General features: G+C 35.5%; 2 protein-coding genes across 2 annotated transcripts; one reads left to right on the top strand and one right to left on the bottom strand.

Annotated features, from left to right (window-relative positions):
- Nucleotides 1–547: 547 nt before the first annotated feature.
- LOC133705825 (putative 1-phosphatidylinositol-3-phosphate 5-kinase FAB1C) lies at nucleotides 548–9,714 on the top strand. The gene is made up of 12 exons (XM_062131211.1): nucleotides 548–2,079; nucleotides 2,216–3,013; nucleotides 3,123–3,276; nucleotides 3,362–3,706; nucleotides 4,614–5,366; nucleotides 5,453–5,784; nucleotides 5,866–5,992; nucleotides 6,090–6,254; nucleotides 6,433–6,760; nucleotides 6,840–7,966; nucleotides 8,084–8,350; nucleotides 9,056–9,714. Exons 1-12 carry the CDS (start codon nucleotides 1,661–1,663, stop codon nucleotides 9,338–9,340), a joined length of 5,100 nt encoding a protein of 1,699 aa, XP_061987195.1. The 5' UTR covers nucleotides 548–1,660; the 3' UTR covers nucleotides 9,341–9,714.
- Nucleotides 9,689–12,308, bottom strand: LOC133705826 (uncharacterized protein At1g66480-like). The gene is made up of 2 exons (XM_062131212.1): nucleotides 11,434–12,308; nucleotides 9,689–10,163 (listed from the first exon to the last, which is right to left on the bottom strand). Exons 1-2 carry the CDS (start codon nucleotides 12,055–12,057, stop codon nucleotides 10,101–10,103), a joined length of 687 nt encoding a protein of 228 aa, XP_061987196.1. The 5' UTR covers nucleotides 12,058–12,308; the 3' UTR covers nucleotides 9,689–10,100.
- Nucleotides 12,309–18,012: the final 5,704 nt, after the last annotated feature.

Consider the following 18,012-nt stretch of genomic DNA (forward strand, 5'->3'; position numbering starts at 1 on the left):
ATTAAAAAAATCCCAAATATTAGAAAAGCTTCAAACTAATTTACGTATTCTTATATTATTTACCGTCTCCATTTAAATCACAGCTGGAGTACACAAGATAGCCAAACTGATTTCTTTTATTATTTTTATCTGGGTTATCTCTGTGGTTGCCGACGGTTTAGAGAGCTGCAGGTTTTTTTTAGATAAAAAGATGTTTGTAAGTGTGGTTGTTGTTGTTTTTTATTTAGAAATATATTAAAATAATAATTTTTTATTTTTTTAAAATTATTAAAAAATAAAAAAAATTTAAATTCTTTTAAAAATGTTTTTAAAATACATAAACGAATAAACCTATATTAACCACTAGAGGAAAAATAAATAAATAAAAGAACGAGATGTGCAGGTTTAATTGACTCCTAATTAATTACGTATGGACGCTGGCCAATCAGCAGAGAAATCTTGAACATGAAATGCAATAAAAACAATATAGTACCCTTTAACACAAACCAGCCAATAAGAGAGGACAGCTGATACCATACTACAATAATGAACATCAAAAACCCTAATCCAAAATACAAGTACCTGTGGAGAGAGAAAGAATCATGAAATGCTTCAAAACAAGAGAGAGAAAGAAAGTGTGCGCTACTCATTTCTTTTAAGTTCTTGAAAAAGGAAAAAGAGAAAAAATACAGACACATGGAGTACCGTTCTTATTAAAGAAAGTGAAGAGAGAGGATAATAATAATAAATAATAAATAAGAAAAAGAAAAAGAAAAGAAAGCAGGAAAGATGGTGGTAGCGTTACCAGGAGGAGTCATAGTATTAGAAGAAGAAGAAGAAGAAGTGCAGAAGAAGAGAAGAGAATTAGTAGTAATCGAGATGCGTGCAAAAAATATTATTATCAATAATAATAATAATACCAACCATAACTCTTGACAATTTGTCCTCCTCCTTTTGATCCTCATTTTGCCCGGCATTTAACTTCTCTCTCCCCTTGTCTTTGTTTTCTTGGAATTTGATTCTTTCTTTCATATGCTCGAATCGATCTGCGGATGCATTCTTGATGAATCCGGCATCGGTTAGTGAGATGTTTCTTTTCTTTTATTTCTTAGGTTTCTTTCTTGTGCCTCCTTTGGTTGGTGGTGGTGCTGTTCTTCTTTAGGATATCTTTTTGTCGTTGTTGCTATTGTTGGTGTTATAATGGTGTTTACTTTAATTGTGGTGTAAATACTAGTTAACGGTAGTCAGATTTGCTAGTGACCATTGCTGTTGCTGTTGTAAGGATTCCTAAGCCCTCCCTGGATATATTTTGTGATTCTTGGAGGATTTTCTTAATTTGTTTCCTCTTCATCTTGATTTCTTCTTAATTACATCTTCAATATCAAAATACCATACAAATTAACCGCACCCACCTTTCTTTTCTTTTCCTTTTCCTTCTCGTGGATTTCAACACTAGTCAACCGAGTTCATTTCTTGATTTTCTTTCCAAATCCCCTCCAAATTCTGCTAAAGTCAAAGAAGAGAGACTTTTTTAGTGGGGGTCGTGATTTTAATTGGGCTGGTTTTTCTTTCTACGGGAATACCTGATACTTCTCTATTGGATCTACTAGACAAGGTTAGGTCTTGGATTTCTTGGGGAGCAAGTGATCTTTCAGCATCTTGTTTGTCTGCTAATTTTCAGATGCCTAATAACGGAACTGTCGAGATGTGTAGTGAGTGTCATTCAAACAATAACCAGTTTTTTAATGGATACCATTGCCAAAGTTGTGGCAAGTGGTTGTGTTTCAATTGTATGAGAGGTTACCAATCAAATGGTGATTTTGGGGAGGCTATCAAATCTTGCAAGTTCTGTAATGGGGTTACTGTGAAACGTTATGGTGGAAGGAAGAATAGTGATAAAGTACACCCTACTGACTCTCCTAGAGGTAGCCCTGAGCCACCATCACCTTCTCTTAGTGCCGAGCCAATCCATAGTGATCGTCTTCCCCTTTATCTTGAATCCAGGGATTGTGGGTTTTCTCCTAATGCAATAACCACCAGGAGTATGACTTCTTTTAGTGCTCACCCGTCTCCTGTTTCTGTTCGTCGCTCATCAAGCAGGTAATAATTCTCAAAACTACTAGTGTTCCAATACAATTTTCATGTTTTGCGCGTTTATTCTGTGTGTATCATTTCAATTCCCCCCCCCCCCCGGGGGGTAGAGAATGGGTCTTTACATGTGTATTCACTAATGCAGGAGTGATGAAGAAGAAGCAGAGGATTCTGGGAAACTCCTTTACAGCCCATCGAGTGAGTACTGTCATGATATTTCAGATATAGATTCAAGTAGTGTTAGTGCTAGGCTTGAGTTTTACAATTGTAAGACGGTGGGATCAAGTCCTTTAGACAGCCCCTCTCGGATTGATTTTAGTTCTTGTAGAGTTGGGCATACTGTACAGCAGGGGCGAGAAGGAAGCCCATTGTCTCAAAGTGATGGTCCCTTTGATCAAGAAAATATGGCTATTTTAAGCAGGCCTGACAAAAGGACTGAGGATCCAGAGAATACTGATGATTGCTCTGATGACGCGTCAGTTTTGAGGGATCAATATCACAAGTCTCCAAAGCCATTGGATTTTGAAAGCAATGGCCTTATCTGGTTTCCCCCACCTCCTGAGGATGAAAATGATGAGGAGGAGAGTAATTTCTTCACATATGATGATGAAGATGATGATATTGGGGATTCTTCTGCAATTTTCTCATCGAGTAGTAGCCTCTCTAGCACATTTCCATCAAAGGAGAAACAGAATAAGATTAACAAGGACCCTACTAAAGCTATGATACAGGGGCATTTTAGGGCTCTTGTGGCGCAGCTTTTACAGGGAGAGGGTATCAAAGCCAGCAAGGATGAAAACAATGGAGAATGGCTAGACATAGTCACAGCAATTGCATGGCAAGCTGCAGCTTTTGTGAAACCAGATACCAGCAGAGGAGGTAGTATGGATCCGGTTGATTATGTAAAGGTTAAATGTATAGCATCAGGAAATCCAAGAGATAGGTATGACTTTTACATGTTCTGCTGATGCATTTTGTCAAACGCGCCCTGTCTTTTCATTCAAACTTTGTTATACCATTTTTTTAAGCTGTGGATACCTTTTGTGCTGCAGCACCCTTGTAAAGGGAGTAGTTTGTACAAAAAATATAAAGCACAAGCGCATGACCACACAATACAAAAATCCCAGATTACTTCTTTTAGGAGGAGCACTCGAATATCAGAGCGTTGTGAATCAGTTGGCTTCTTTTAATACATTAGTGCAACAGGTACATTAGTAATTTGTAAATTTGTTTAGTTTCAAGTATATCAAGATTTATGGGTTGAGGATTTGGATTCTTGTCTTTGAAACAGGAAAATGATCATCTCAAGCTGATCATGTTGAAGATAGAGGCTCTTCGCCCAAATGTTCTGCTGGTTGAGAAAAGCGTATCTCCATATGCCCAAGAATATCTACTGGGAAAGGAAATTTCCTTGGTGCTGAATGTAAAAAAGCCTTTACTGGAACGTATAGCTCAGTGCACAGGTGCTCAGATTAGTCCATCGTTTGAGAATATTTCTACAACACGACTGGGACATTGTGAACTATTCAGGGTAGAGAGAGTGAGTGAAGAACATGAGACAAGCAATCAGTTCAACAAAAAGCCATCTAAAACATTGATGTTTTTTGAAGGGTGTCCAAGGCGTTTAGGTTGCACGGTATGTAATCAACTCTAAATTATTATTAGTTTTCATTGAATTTGGATTCAGCTAGGTGAGGTTCTAAAATATATAGAGATGCACCTTGTCCAGTTATTTCCTCATTGCTGGTCTGTGTCGTGAATTTACCCCCTTTCATGGAAATGGAGGTTTCTTTGACTAGTGTTTACTTCACTCCAGACTTGTGTAATAATGCATCCAGTTGCGTAAAGTCAATATTGTCAATGATCTATTAAACATTCTGCAAAATGCAGTTTTCTGATTGTTTTTTCCTCCAAATAATTTACATCTTATAGAGTGGAATGCTTAAACAAGAATTGTTAGGGAGAGAATGTCACCTCCTTTTGGTTTAAGATTTCTTTATATACACTCGTGGAAGAATCTCGTATTTATACAACTAAAGCAAGTGCATGTGCTTCCCAGATAGGAAATTGTCTCTTTTAATTCTTGTCCAAGGTCTGATCCATTTTACTAGGGTTCATGGACCACGATAATGAGAGAAAAAAAGATGTCTACTACAAAATCTGGCCATCTATGCTGCAGTGCTCAAAGCATAAAGGCTGCCCTTCCCGTGTATTTTACTGGCGACTGTTTGTAGATTATTGATGTATTAAATAAGTGAAAAGGAAGTATGCTGGCTTGTTATGTTGGTGATCTCATTTTGAACACTTTGACTGATTTTGCTTCATTTTCACATGAAAGTTGCGTCATACTTTTGAAGCAATACAAGTAAGTTTGGAGCTTCATATTTAAAATACATCTTCGAACGCCCAATGGTTATTTTCTATTTCCAAAATTATCTTGTAATTGCTCTGTGATCCTACATGGTCTTCTTAAGATTTGCAAAGAGAAAAGTTTCAGATTTTGATTTTGGTTTCTGATAAGGTTGTTCCTGTCCATATCTTAGGTCCTTCTGAGGGGCACATGTCGTGAAAAGCTAAAGAAGGTCAAGCATGTTATTCAATATGCAGTTTTTGCAGCCTATCACTTGTCCCTTGAGACTTCTTTCCTCGCCGATGAGGGTGCAAGTCTTCCTAAGATGACAATTAGACCCTCAATTGCTATTCCTGAGAGAACAGCAGCAGATAATTCCATTTCAGTTATCCCTCCAATGATTTTCCATGCTGAAGTTGCTTTGTCTGCTCAGGATGATGGATCACTGGGTCTTAAACTAGAGCATGGAGGATCAGAATCATTGACGGGGAACCTTGATGCTGGTGTCATTCATCCTTTATCTCCATGTTCCGTCACTTGTAGGTCTGGAAATGAATTCTCTATTGCATGCCATGGCGATTTAGTGTCTAATGCGGGGGGATTGGATGCATTTTCTGCAAGTCAATGTGAGGGTCTAAAGATGTTTGCTGTTTCCCCTGGTATCAAAAATCTTTCACAGCCAGAACTTCAAGATATCATGGCTGAAGAAGAGGGACAACTTTTGGCGACTCATGAATCAGTACAATCTGAGAAGATTGATGAAGATGAGGTTTCCAGTGAATATTTCTCAGTCACTGACACATACCAGAGCATATTAGTATCATTTTCAAGTCGCTGTGTGCTGAAAGGAACTGTATGCGAACGCTCTCGGCTTCTGCGCATAAAATTCTATGGAAATTTTGATAAGCCACTTGGAAGATATCTTCGTGATGATCTGTTTGATCAGGTGACTCATTATCGGTTTCATTTATCTTTCTCATGAATCCTGTTACATATCTGAAGCTTAGATATTAATGGGTTTGTTGTCTCCAGAAATCATGCTGTAGGTCATGTAAGGAGCCAGCCGAAGCACATGTTCTGTGTTTCACTCATCAGCAGGGTAATCTTACAATCAATGTTAGATCCCTTTCCTCTGTAAAACTACCTGGAGATCGTGATGGTAAGATATGGATGTGGCACCGATGCCTAAGATGTGCTCATATAGATGGAGTTCCACCAGCAACTCGTAGAGTTGTCATGTCAGATGCTGCCTGGGGACTTTCTTTTGGGAAGTTTTTGGAACTGAGCTTTTCAAACCATGCAACTGCCAATCGTGTTGCACCCTGTGGTCATTCATTGCAGAGGGACTGTCTTAGATTCTATGGGTAAATTTTGTAGTTATGGAATTATTATTTATCATTATTGGCTTTTTCTGTGTTTTCGGTATTCATGGAAAAGTCTCTTAGGTTTGGGAGCATGGTTGTGTTCTTCCGGTATTCCCCTATTGATATTCTCAATGTCCATTTACCGCCATCAATGCTTGAATTCAACGGCATTGTTCAGCAAGAGTGGACAAGGAAAGAGGCAGCAGAGGTGCTTTTTAAGAATGCAGGCTTGCTTACTGCATGTTTTTAAATCAGACTGATTTAATGTAGAACTGATATTTTGAACCTTTTTTCTTCCGAAACAGCTCTTGGGAAAAATGGAAACCTTCTATGGTGAGATATTTGGTGTGCTTGACAGCATGGAACAGAGAAGTAAATATTTTGGAAGTGAATTGTCAGATACCAATGAGTTACAGAATCGCATCATGGAGCTGAAAGATCAACTCGTAAAGGAAAAAAACAATTACAGTGTAAGTACATGCTGATTCTTAAAACTTTCCCTTGGAAAATTAGTGTTAGCTCTTTTGATCTATGAAGTGTTATTACCAGAGGCTTATTGTCTAATGCTGTAATCAACCTGTTTATCCTTGTGCATAATGTTTACCAATTCCAAGTGATGAATCTTTTAACCAGTCCCCTTGCAAACAGGGCATATTACAACTGGCAGTTATGGAGAGTTTACAGTTGGATCAAACAGCCATGGACATTCTAGAACTCAATCGCTTAAGACGTACTCTTCTAATTGGTTCTCATGTTTGGTATCGGAAGCTTTATTCACTGGACTGTCTCCTTAAGACAAACTATCTTGTCAAGGCTCAAGAAGGGGATGTGTCATATACTGAGCTGAAAGATTTGAAGAACGATATATTTTGCAAGGATAGCAAGCTTGACCATGATCATGAAGAAAATATCTCTGGCTATTCAAAATCACAGGAACATGTAGGGAATGATTTTCAGTCAGAGAAGAAAGAAACAGGTCTGTCCTTCAAACATTGTGTTCTTGAACATTCAATGTTGCCATCATGTTATCATAACACAGGATGAAGTGCATGCAGGTGAGGAAACCGCGAGCAAGACATTATTTAGTGACAACCCTTCCCATGCTTCCAATCTGTCTGACAGAATTGATTCTGCATGGACGGGTATCGATCAACTTCCAATTAAAGTTCAACCTCCACATGCATCTCAGGCAGAGGCAGATGGATTCCAACCTGTGTCTGTCAGGCAGCCAAATTTGTTTGATAATCCTCCTTTTCGAAGGATGGCGGCACCAGAGAGAGTTCATTCTTTTGATTCTGCATTGAGAACCCAAGAAAGAATCCAGAAAGGGTTGCCTCCATTGCATTTGTCGACTATCAGATCATTCCATGCATCTGGAGATTACAGGAGTATGGTGAGAGATCCTGTTTCAAATGCAATGAGGACTTATTCCCAGACATTGCCACTGGAGGCACATAAGTTGAATTTAATGCACAGTTCCACACACTCATTTATCTCCTCCGCAGCTAATATGGCTGGAGGAGCTCGGTTATTGTTACCAGTGAGGGCCAACAGTGACTTAGTTATAGGTGTGTATGACAACGATCCCGCAAGTGTAGTTTCCTATGCCCTCAGTTCTAAGGAACATGAGGATTGGGTTACTGATAGGTCAAATGAGAGTGGAGGAATCTGGAGTACAATTAAGCACAGTAAAGAAGATTCTGCAGCTTCCTCTTTTACATCCTGGCAGTCTTTAGACTCCATGGACCTAGATTATATGAGCTATGGAAGTTATGGGTCTGAAGATCCTTTTTCAACCTTGGGCACCTTGGTTATGGATTCAAAAAAATCTCCACACTTGACAATTTCTTATGAAGATGCTTCTTCAATTGCTGAAGGCAAAGTGAGGTTTTCTGTTACTTGTTATTTTGCGAAGCAGTTTGACTTTCTTAGGAAGAAATGCTGCCCTAGTGATGTTGATTTTGTTCGTTCACTGAGTCGCTGCCAGAAGTGGAGTGCACAAGGAGGAAAAAGCAATGTGTACTTTGCCAAGTCATTGGATGAGAGATTCATCATAAAACAAGTAAAAAAGACAGAGTTGGAGTCCTTCGAGAAATTTGCCCCAGAATATTTCAAGTATCTGATTGATTCTCTCAACTCAGGGAGCCCCACTTGCTTGGCAAAAATTCTTGGTATTTATCAGGTTAGACTTTGTCCTTTTCTTTTATGAGAATGTACAACTTACATGGGTGGGTGATGCTGGGTGTAGGGGTGAAATATATATGATTTCATATTCTTTATCTAATGAGTTTGGTGGCAGGTTACTGTAAAGCATTTGAGAGGTGTCAAGGAAACAAAAATGGATTTGATGGTGATGGAAAACCTCTTTTTTAACAGAAATATTGGGAGAGTCTACGACCTTAAGGGCTCTTCTCGATCCCGCTACAATACTGACACATCTGGGTCTAACAAGGTGTTACTAGATACGAATCTAGTGGAAAGACTGCGTACAGAGCCCATATTTCTTGGAAGTAAGGCGAAGAGAAGCCTTGAGAGAGCTATATGGAATGATACGTCATTTTTAGCAGTAAGCTTTTTGTTTAACATCTCACCATTGTAAACATGAAAAGGTTTGGAGTTTTGGCATCGGGTCTTTTATACTCTCTTTTTTGGTTTTGTGTTTCTTTTTTCATTAATTGCAATAAACATCAAACATCCAGTTTCTGAAATTTAAATTCAAAAGCAGTAGCAGCAGCCAGAACCCAGAAAGACCTGAAACTTTAGTTTTCATAAACAGCCGCCTTCCCCTCCCTGTTCAGTACTTTCTTTTGATAATTACATGAGTGATCAAGGTCTTCAGTTAATACGTTAATAAACCGAACGCTATTATGTTTGTCTTTGAATGATATGTGTAATCTTAAGTACTTCCAATCTTATCTTTTCTACTTAGAAATCTCCCGTAAAATGCTCTCATCATATTAATTCTTCAATGCGGATCTCTGTATACTGTGAGAAACTAGCAGGTAGATTTCCAGGTTTTAATTGTCAAGACTGAAAAAAGGCTTGATTTGCTTGAAACGAAAATGATATTTGTTGTTTAATCAAAATGAATTCATGGCATCACTTGAAACCTAAATAATTTTTCCAGTTTTGGTATTGTTTAGATATCTTCTTTCTTTTCCTTTTCTTTTGTTTCGAGGACCTTGCTAAGCCATGGATCAATGAATTGCATTTTTCTTTTCTATGATATCATTGTTATAATTGTTTTTCACGTGTCTCCACGCTTGTACAGTCTGTTGATGTTATGGACTACTCTTTGCTCGTTGGAGTGGATGATGAGCGGAAGGAGCTGGTTTTGGGGATCATTGATTTCATGAGACAGTATACATGGGACAAGCATTTAGAGACGTGGGTTAAGGCATCTGGAATACTTGGCGGTCCGAAAAATGCTTCCCCAACAATTGTTTCTCCAAAACAATACAAGAAAAGATTCCGAAAAGCAATGACTTCATACTTTCTTACTGTACCTCGTCAATGGTCTTCATGGACTGAATCACTGCATTCTTGTCATTCATAATCATTTGTTCATTAATAAGGCAGTCAGAGAGATTAGTGGAGAAGGGAAGGACGCCATCCAATCCCAGTAAATTTCTCTCTTTTCCTTTTTTTTTTTTTGTTCATTTGGGTGGAATCTTTCGTGTATGGGCAAAGTGTAGCCCAACAAGAAACTTGTATACGAGGGAATAAAAATTCCTTGTCGAGAGGTCTTTGTACATTTTTTTTTATACATGTGCAATTGCGACCTCGGAATAAGAAACCTCATTATGCTTTGCACCGTGATCTTTTTCCTTCGTTGGCAGGAATAGCTGGTAAACTTGGATTCGAAGTTCTTAGCATATGAAAGAGCAAGTTAGAACCCCGTACATTCAATAAATCTGTATTATTTCATCAGTGCATTCAATATTTGTATTCCTTTTCCTGTTGAATTGTGATTGTTATTGCTAATAAGAGAGATCACTCCCAAAAAATACGTACAATATATATTTTGTGATTAGAAGACAAACATAACTCTAGCTATATATATATCCTAGAGTGATTGTGGAATGTTTCTTAAAATAAGTAATTTACGGCCAAAGATATAAAGGACACATCTCTCTGATCAGCACTCTAAGCTCTTCCATAATGCTCAAAACCTCAAAGCTCCTTGGGTTTTATGCACAAGAACAAGACATAACGTAGAGGGAATGCGAGCAGCTAGGTTATCTCTTGATCGCTCGCTTTGCTAATTTATTTAGTAAGAGTACTGCTTTTTCTTGATTGCATATCTGGATCATTTGCTAATAAGAAGCCACAGCTATCTGCATCTCTCCTTCGCTGAAAGGAAGGAAACTCACTCGCTTCTGCAAAACAAAACAAACAAAATGGTTTATTCATAAAATAGTCCGAACATTACTAGATTTGGGTATTGATTTTAAGCTGTTAAAATTTTAAATCTAAAAATTAAAACTCACAGTGAAGTTCGATAATAAATAATAATAATAAAAAGAAATCTTAATTCAAGCATTCAATAGTCACGTATAAAATCAATAAGAAAACATAATAGCTAGGGATGTAAATTAAAATGCTCGGTAATTCAGGGTTTCTTTGTACATTCTAGCCTTAATTAATGGTTCATATACGTACGTTGGCAATTTTTGTTTTGATGGCGTGTTCAACTAAATACTTAGTTATAATCACCAAGCAGCTAGTACAAAATAAATAAATAAAAATAATATATAAATTCAGATATTATAACATTTAAACTTTTTAGATGAACTCGAATTTAATGCTTTTGTTTTTGGAATGGATGGGTATTTGTTTATCAATAAACAAACGTGCCTTCACGATTGGAATGAATAAAATAAAGAATGATACACTAAATGCAAGAAAGTAGATGCAATACCCAACTTTCCTCCCACGCACGTGAAAAGTAGGGGACAAAATGCTGTTCATGCACGGCTCGTTTAGTTTTCGCTAGGATTTTAATTAATTGGACATAGGAAGTTGTCACTCGGAAGTATTTTCAGCCTTAATTTGACACAGCCTAAGGGACCCCATATATATATATATATAGCCGCTAGCGGTGCTAATTGAATAAAAATACATACATACATATATATATATATATATTAATTAGCAGGTACACTAATTACTACTTAATTACAAAATAAAATTAAATCCATCTCCATTTGATACGAAAGTCAGATTTCGGTTGAAAATAATTGAATAAAACCGTGTGTCCCACAACATGAAGTACAAAACCTCAATTAAAAAGAAAATGTTAACTAGATCCTTCATTAAGTACTTAAAAGTTCTGTTAACCGACCTAAGGAAGCTACGCCGTCCACTTTATTATTATTATTATTATTATTATTATACTAGTTCCGTAGCTCGAAAGAGTTCATATTTGCAAATAATCAAACCACATGACATGAACCAAAAACCTGTAACATGCCACAAAATCAGGATTGATGTCGAAATGAGGTGTATATATATAAAACTAAAGGCAAAAACCGGTGAACATGCCACAAAATCAGGATTGATGTCGAAATGAGGTGTATATTTATAAAACTAAAGGCAAAAACCGGTGAACATGCCACAAAATCAGGATTGATGTCGAAATGAACATACCTCACGTGCCTTGATGATCCCTTGGTTGCCGACTCTCCCGTGGCCACTCTTCCAATGAACTTGTTGCGACAACCCACTCTCTTGACCATTTTGTGCAATTTCATGAGAGCTATTATTGCTACCACCTGCAGTGTTTGCCATGCAAAGATCCAGAATCTTAGCAGCCGCCTCAGCCTCATCCTTACTTTCTTGCATCAACTTCTCCACTTGTTCCTTTGGTAATCTCATTTTCACCCTCATTGCACCACGTTTTGCCTCGTCGGACACAATGCTAGAAGGTTTCATTATCGAAAGATCAGATGTTGATCTCCTAGAGAGCATTAGGCTCTCGAGCCTGTCTTTAGCACTCATGTTAATCCCCGAACGAACCCTTCTTGGAACCCTCTCAGTTGGAGTCTCTGGCAACTCTACTAGGAAGTAGAGCCTTTTTGGCACCAAATCTTGGTGTGCTTCCAATGGCTTTGCCCTAATACCATAATGCTTAACTGCCTCTGATTCTAGCAAAACATGCCCTGGATAGTCCTTAACTACATCCCCAGCCTTCACTGGTGTCTTGAACTTGAATGTTTCACCATTTATCTTCATGACTTTTGCAGTCTTTTTCCCACCTAAAGTGTTGCCCATACTTGGTATTTTGGATCAATTTCACTCTTTTGAACACACAATTAACAAAATGAAGCCCTTAATCAAGGTGAATAATGCTCCTTTGTGAATACTTTATACTACTAGCTAGGGATCGGATCATATATAAAGCTGACAAAGAGGCGCCTGTACGTGGTGGGTGGAAGATAAGGACGCCAGGATTTTGGGTAGTTGGTAATATTACAGTCAACGAAGAAGGCAAGATTTGAAATTGAAATAGGCGAAAGTTTGACAAATGAAGAAAAGTACGTATTCAATATATATTCCAAGCAAAACTGAACGGTTATTTTTGTTTTCAGTTTAGTTTAATTATCTTAATTGTGAGAGATTTTTCGTAGACTAGCACAACGCTTAAAACATGATTCCTAAACTAGCACGGTTCAGGCACGCTACATGCGTAAATAAATATGCTGCGTGGTTGCTTCCTGGGTAGCTAATAAATTTAATTTCTCTCCTTGCAGCTACATGATTTCCCAAGAGTTTTTATATATAAAATTCAATATGCATGTTTTATAAAGTTCTAACAACCATAAGAAAAACAAAAATAACCTAATAGCTAGAGAAAAAAATATAACATGACATAAAAAACTAGAAATAACAATCCAGTATCATTAAATATATCCTGATAATATAAATTTATAGAGAATATAAAAGGTTAATCTTAACAATATGCTCATTTATTCATATCTTATCACCAACTTCAAAGTTGATTTTTCATTTTGTCTATAAATTTTTTTATTAAGATCTTTTTTTATGATACTGGAAATTTTATTATTGGAGTTTTGATAAATTTATGATATTTTTTGTATCTAGATTCTTGTTTTTTGTGTCATGTCATTTTTTTCCATCCATCAAATTATTTTTGTTTTTTTTATTTTATAAAATATGTATCTTGACTTTTGCATATTTAAACTCTGTTGAAAGCATGTAGTAGCAAGGAGAAAAATTATATTTGTTCTGATTTGAAGAAATTCAACGGCCAGCCACATGTCTTGGAAAATGTACGACTAGCTAGCTAGTAACCTCCAAAAAACCCGTGGGTGGGGAAAATTGACGTTTTGATCTTGAAAACGAATATTAAGTAACGTTAATCACGGCGCTGTTTCACTTCATTGACTTGGGAATCGTTTTATTGGCAGTATTAATAATTTATTTGATATTATGATAGTGATTGTTTTTAATATGAGTTTTTATTTGAAAATATATTTAAATAATATATTTTTTTATTTTTAAAATTTATTTTGTTATTAGCAAATTAAAAAAATAAAAAAACTTAAAAATAATAACTCTAAACAATTAATGCCATGGTGGATTGTTTTTTTTTACCTTTTGGATTGGCTGAAAATTAAGGAATTTATTGGGTCGCCCATAACTTTTCTTTCCCTTTCCTTGGTCTCCCTGGCCAGTCTAAAGAAAATAGCATGCATAAAAGTCCGCTTTAGAGAACTATAAATTAACACGTTTAATTGTTAGTTAAGATAACTATATGTTGTGTTCCTACTTTAGAGAAGCAAACAGCTTGAGTGTGAAATCACGGCCTTGGTCTAGATTGATACAACGCTGATCAACTTGGACGGGGTTGGTTCTTTCAAGGTTATCTTCAACAAGGAGCGATCCATCTCTGGCTTTCTTCATTCTCAATATATATGTCCTCATAATTATAAACTGGTTAATTACTTTAAAACTTAATTAATAATTAAGCTAAGTCGTGACAACTTTCTCAAATTGATCCCAAGAAATTTAATTAAGATCCCTCTGGCTTCTATTCTTCTTCTTCTTCTTCTTCTTCTTCTTCTTAGGCGTACGTCCAATATTCGTTTCCGCACATGCAGTATAAATGATTGAAGTTTTCAAAGAGACTATTTCAGCCCCAGGTTTTAGAGAAATAAATAACCTTTAGCACTCCATGATATTCTAATATCATTAGAATTTCTATGAAAAAAACAAAAATGTCACTAGCTAACACGTATAATGGTGATTTTGTAATAAATATAACGTTTTTTTAATGGAGTGTAATGGTAATGGGCTGTGCTAAACAGTTATAAAAAAAAGTAATTTTCCCCATCTTTTTTCTCGGGCTTTAGGTTATATACAATGATATCACGATATATATAGCTAGCCCTCTCCTGTCACAGAATCCCACCCCTCTTGGAATTTAACCTAAAATCTCTTCATAAAAATTCACAAGTATATATTAGCTTATGGACTGTGCCCTCGAACGATTTTTTTCGTTTTATTGGACTGGATCAGTTGTGCTAGGCACTCATTTGCAATTTGAGACAATATTCACTATAATCATACCTATTAAAGCCGCTTCAGTACCACTAACATTTTAACCCCAAAAAAAAGGGATATTTGTAGTTTTTAACGAAAGATTTAAGAAAACTAGAATTATTCAACCAGGAAAGAAGAAAAAAAAGAACACCTTAGAATTGCTTGGGTGTAAACAAGCTGAAAATCGTGCGAAAATGACAAAATGGTTGTTGAAGAGAGACTTGGAAATTGAAGACAGTAGTCATTGAGCTACTAATATGCATTCGCATCCTGCTCGGAAAAAAAGAAAAGAAAAGGACATGAACAATAGCATCATATCTATACATCTCACGCAGCAACCACTGCATAATCTTGGTCCTGTTTTCTTTGGTCAGCAACTGACCAAGTTGAACCCAGAACCAGACTCCATCTTGCTAGTTTACCAGGACTTCATGGTCATATCTGACATGTTTCTGTGCCTCCATCGCAAACACTTTTCCCACGTTTTATTTTACCCTCTCTTGCTTTTCTCCTACTTTGTCATATAATTTCCGTGTCTTTGTTCAATAGTCGCCTCATGATGGTGCTCGATCTGTTGTTCCCGACCTCGTTTATTAATAATCAAGGCAAAAGAAAAAAAGTGTACCATGAGCGACGGCTTCATGCTACTATTGTTGATAAAATCAAACATGTGGGCCACCGTGTCTATAAATATTAACAAAAGCTAGTCGGTGAGGGATTTTCCAATGTAGCATAGCATAGCATAGCATTATTCCCTGCTAATTAGAGAGATATTTTTACTGTAGTGTGTGAATAAAAACATTGTTAATTGAAATAGGATTTTCATGGTTTCGATCCTCCCATTACAAAATTTAACACTGGTTATGGGGCCTTTACAGGTTTTCTAAAAAACAATTATGAAATTTATTAGTTATTATTAAATTAATCGAACAAACAAGTTTTTTTCATTTTAACTATACAGTGAAACAACTCAAATATTATTTGAAGGAAAAAAAATTAAAATTAACACCAAGAGGCATTTTTTTATTATCACGATGGTTTTTTAATTATTATCATGTCACCTAGGGTCAATTTAGTATTTTACTAGATACATAAAAAAAAACACAATGAAATGATCAAAGTATCTCTACAAGCTAAAAAAAATCAAAACAAACCTCAAGGGGTTTTTTTTATCGCTTTGCAATGGTTTTTTTTTATTATTATTAGTTCACCTGATGAACAATTTAGTGATTGACCAAAAATAAAAAAAATACTAAAAAAGGGGCTTTTTTTATCGTTTTGCAATGGTTTTTTTTTTGTTATTATTAGTTCACCTGATGAACAATTTAGTGATTATCAAAAAAAAATACTAAAAAAAAGTGGGGTGCATATGGCGCACTCTTTGTCGCGTGAGAGGTAGTTGTGCTTTTCAGGCAGCGCGTGCAATGTCTTTCGACGTCCAAAAATGTCGTCTCGCCGTGTCTTTGAAAGTGCCGCCTCGTCTTCTTCCTGGCAATGCAGTGCATGTTGGCGGTATTAGTCAAGTTTGTTGCTATTGAGTCTTTTTTCCCTTTCTTTTTCTCTGCTCCCCTGAAAATTACAGCTCGATCCTTTTGTTATTGGTATATCAACTTTAGTCCTTTTTTTATTTCATCATTCCATCCTAATTTGTCTTTTTTTTTTTCAATTTGGACTTCATTCTTTTGATTATTTTTTTGAAGCTTTTGTTGAATTGATTTTCTTTTCAATTTCACATTTCAATTGAAAATTTGTCTTTATTTTTTTATTTCAATTTTGATTCTCATTCTTTTAATTATTTTTTGGTCTTTTTGTTCAATTAATTTTTCTTTTCAATTTCACTCTTCAATAAAAAATAAAATTGCTTTGTATTTCAATTTTGATTCTCATTCTTTTAATTGTCATTTTTTATTTTGGATTCTTTCGTGTAATTGATATTCATTTTCCAATATAATCCTTCAATATTTAATTGTTTGGAAATTGGGCTTCGTGGCTTTTTCAAATATGATGCTTTCGGTCTAATGCTCTAGATCACGAGTTTAAAAGGTTAATGGGGGTTGACATCGTTTTTTTTTTACTTAAGTTCTTTCCAGCTTTGTGATTTTTTATATTTTCTTTTCTATCGGGTTGTCCCGATCTCTTGACCTGGGCTGTAGATTTGATGGGTTAATTACTCAGGTTGGGTTGGCTCTTATTCCCTGAGTTATATGTTTGTCATGCTAACTCGGATTAACTCTAGCTGGTTTTTTTTATCTAATTTTATCTAAAAAACTGAATGTATATTAAGCTTTGGGATTGAATAAAAAAGGTGAAATATATTGATATTGAATAAAATTTTGAAAGATTTTGGATTTTTTTTTTGTATTTTAGTTTGTTTTCAATAATTTTTTTAATTTCACTTTTAAAAAATCAAAGATCAAATCTTTCTTCTTTTTTTAAAAAACTATGTTTATTATTTGGAATTGTTTAGTTATAAATGGACATATCGACCATTTATTGAGTTAATTTTGTGGACTGAAATTTGATGTACACTGTAAGGCCCATAATTTATTTTTTGTGGTCGGCCAACTAGGTGAAGCCTAAATTTTATATTATCTTTGCTAGCCCAATATATATAAAACCAAGAGGTGACAGTACATTCTCAAAAACACCATCTCCCTCTTTTCTTTCTTTAAACGCCAGTATACTTTGCCCCTTTTCTCTCTGCAGAATTTCTTCAAAGCTCTAACCTGTGATGATTGAATATATAAGTTATCTTTTTGAGTAAGTTTTTCTTAATCTCTTTCTAATTGATTTATAGTACTGTTTACGAGTCCTTTTCTTTACAATAAACTTGTTGGAAAAGTTAGGGTTTGTGTAATGTTAATTGATATGTTAGTGATTTCATTTGATGTATGGAGTGGTATATGTGTATGAATATGAATTGAAATAAAACAGGAATGAATTGATGTATATCTTTGTTTAATTGATGAATTTTGAGTAAGACTTTAAGTAACTTAATATTAGAAAGAAAATAGGTAAATATGGAAGAATTGAGTTGAAAAATCAGCCTTGAAACCTGGAAAAAAATCTGTGTTGAGGTTGAAGATGACAGAACTTCAGTCAGGTCCCCAGTTTGTGAAAACTTTAATTGTAATTTGAGCCCTGGAACATATTTTTAGATCCTAGATAGACTGGCAGTGAGGTTAATAATGATGAGTTTCAAGTTTCACTTTGGTCATAGATTTATGATATTTTCAATTTAGTCCTTCAACTCTGGAAATTATGATTTTACCCCTGGATCATGGAAAATTACAGTTTAGTCCCTGTTCATGAATAAAAAAACATGTACATATGTATACATGGTCTAGTAATTACAGTTCATAATTACAATAAAAAATTAACAGTTTAGTCCCTGAATAAAATTAACATGTACATATGCAACATGTTCATGAATAAAAAACATGTTCATGAATAAAAAATTAGAGTTTAGTCCCTGTTCATGAATAATTAGATCATTATATTATTTCAATCTTTTCAAGTAAACAATGTCAATACTCTAAGTTGGTATGCCCAACACTTTTTCGTGTGGACTATTTTAATTTTTTACTCCCACCTTGTAAACATGATATGTGCTGTTGTGTATAGCTTAAGATACATAATTACAATGGTTTATGGGCTATCCTT

Source organism: Populus nigra, chromosome 10, assembly GCF_951802175.1.
Source record: "Populus nigra chromosome 10, ddPopNigr1.1, whole genome shotgun sequence".
Lineage (NCBI taxonomy): Eukaryota > Viridiplantae > Streptophyta > Magnoliopsida > Malpighiales > Salicaceae > Populus > Populus nigra.

What these genes read in the sequence shown, in the direction of transcription:
- LOC133705826 (XM_062131212.1), bottom strand. Translation starts at nt 12,057, where the DNA reads ATGGGCAACACTTTAGGTGGGAAAAAGACTGCAAAAGTCATGAAGATA. An exon ending in GGATCATCAAGGCACGTGAG is followed by an intron (nt 10,164 to 11,433) that starts GTATGTTCATTT and finishes TTTGTTTTGCAG; the next exon opens with AAGCGAGTGAGTTTCCTTCC.
- LOC133705825 (XM_062131211.1), top strand. Translation starts at nt 1,661, where the DNA reads ATGCCTAATAACGGAACTGTCGAGATGTGTAGTGAGTGTCATTCAAAC. An exon ending in CAAGGCGTTTAGGTTGCACG is followed by an intron (nt 3,707 to 4,613) that starts GTATGTAATCAA and finishes TCCATATCTTAG; the next exon opens with GTCCTTCTGAGGGGCACATG. An exon ending in ATGATACGTCATTTTTAGCA is followed by an intron (nt 8,351 to 9,055) that starts GTAAGCTTTTTG and finishes ACGCTTGTACAG; the next exon opens with TCTGTTGATGTTATGGACTA.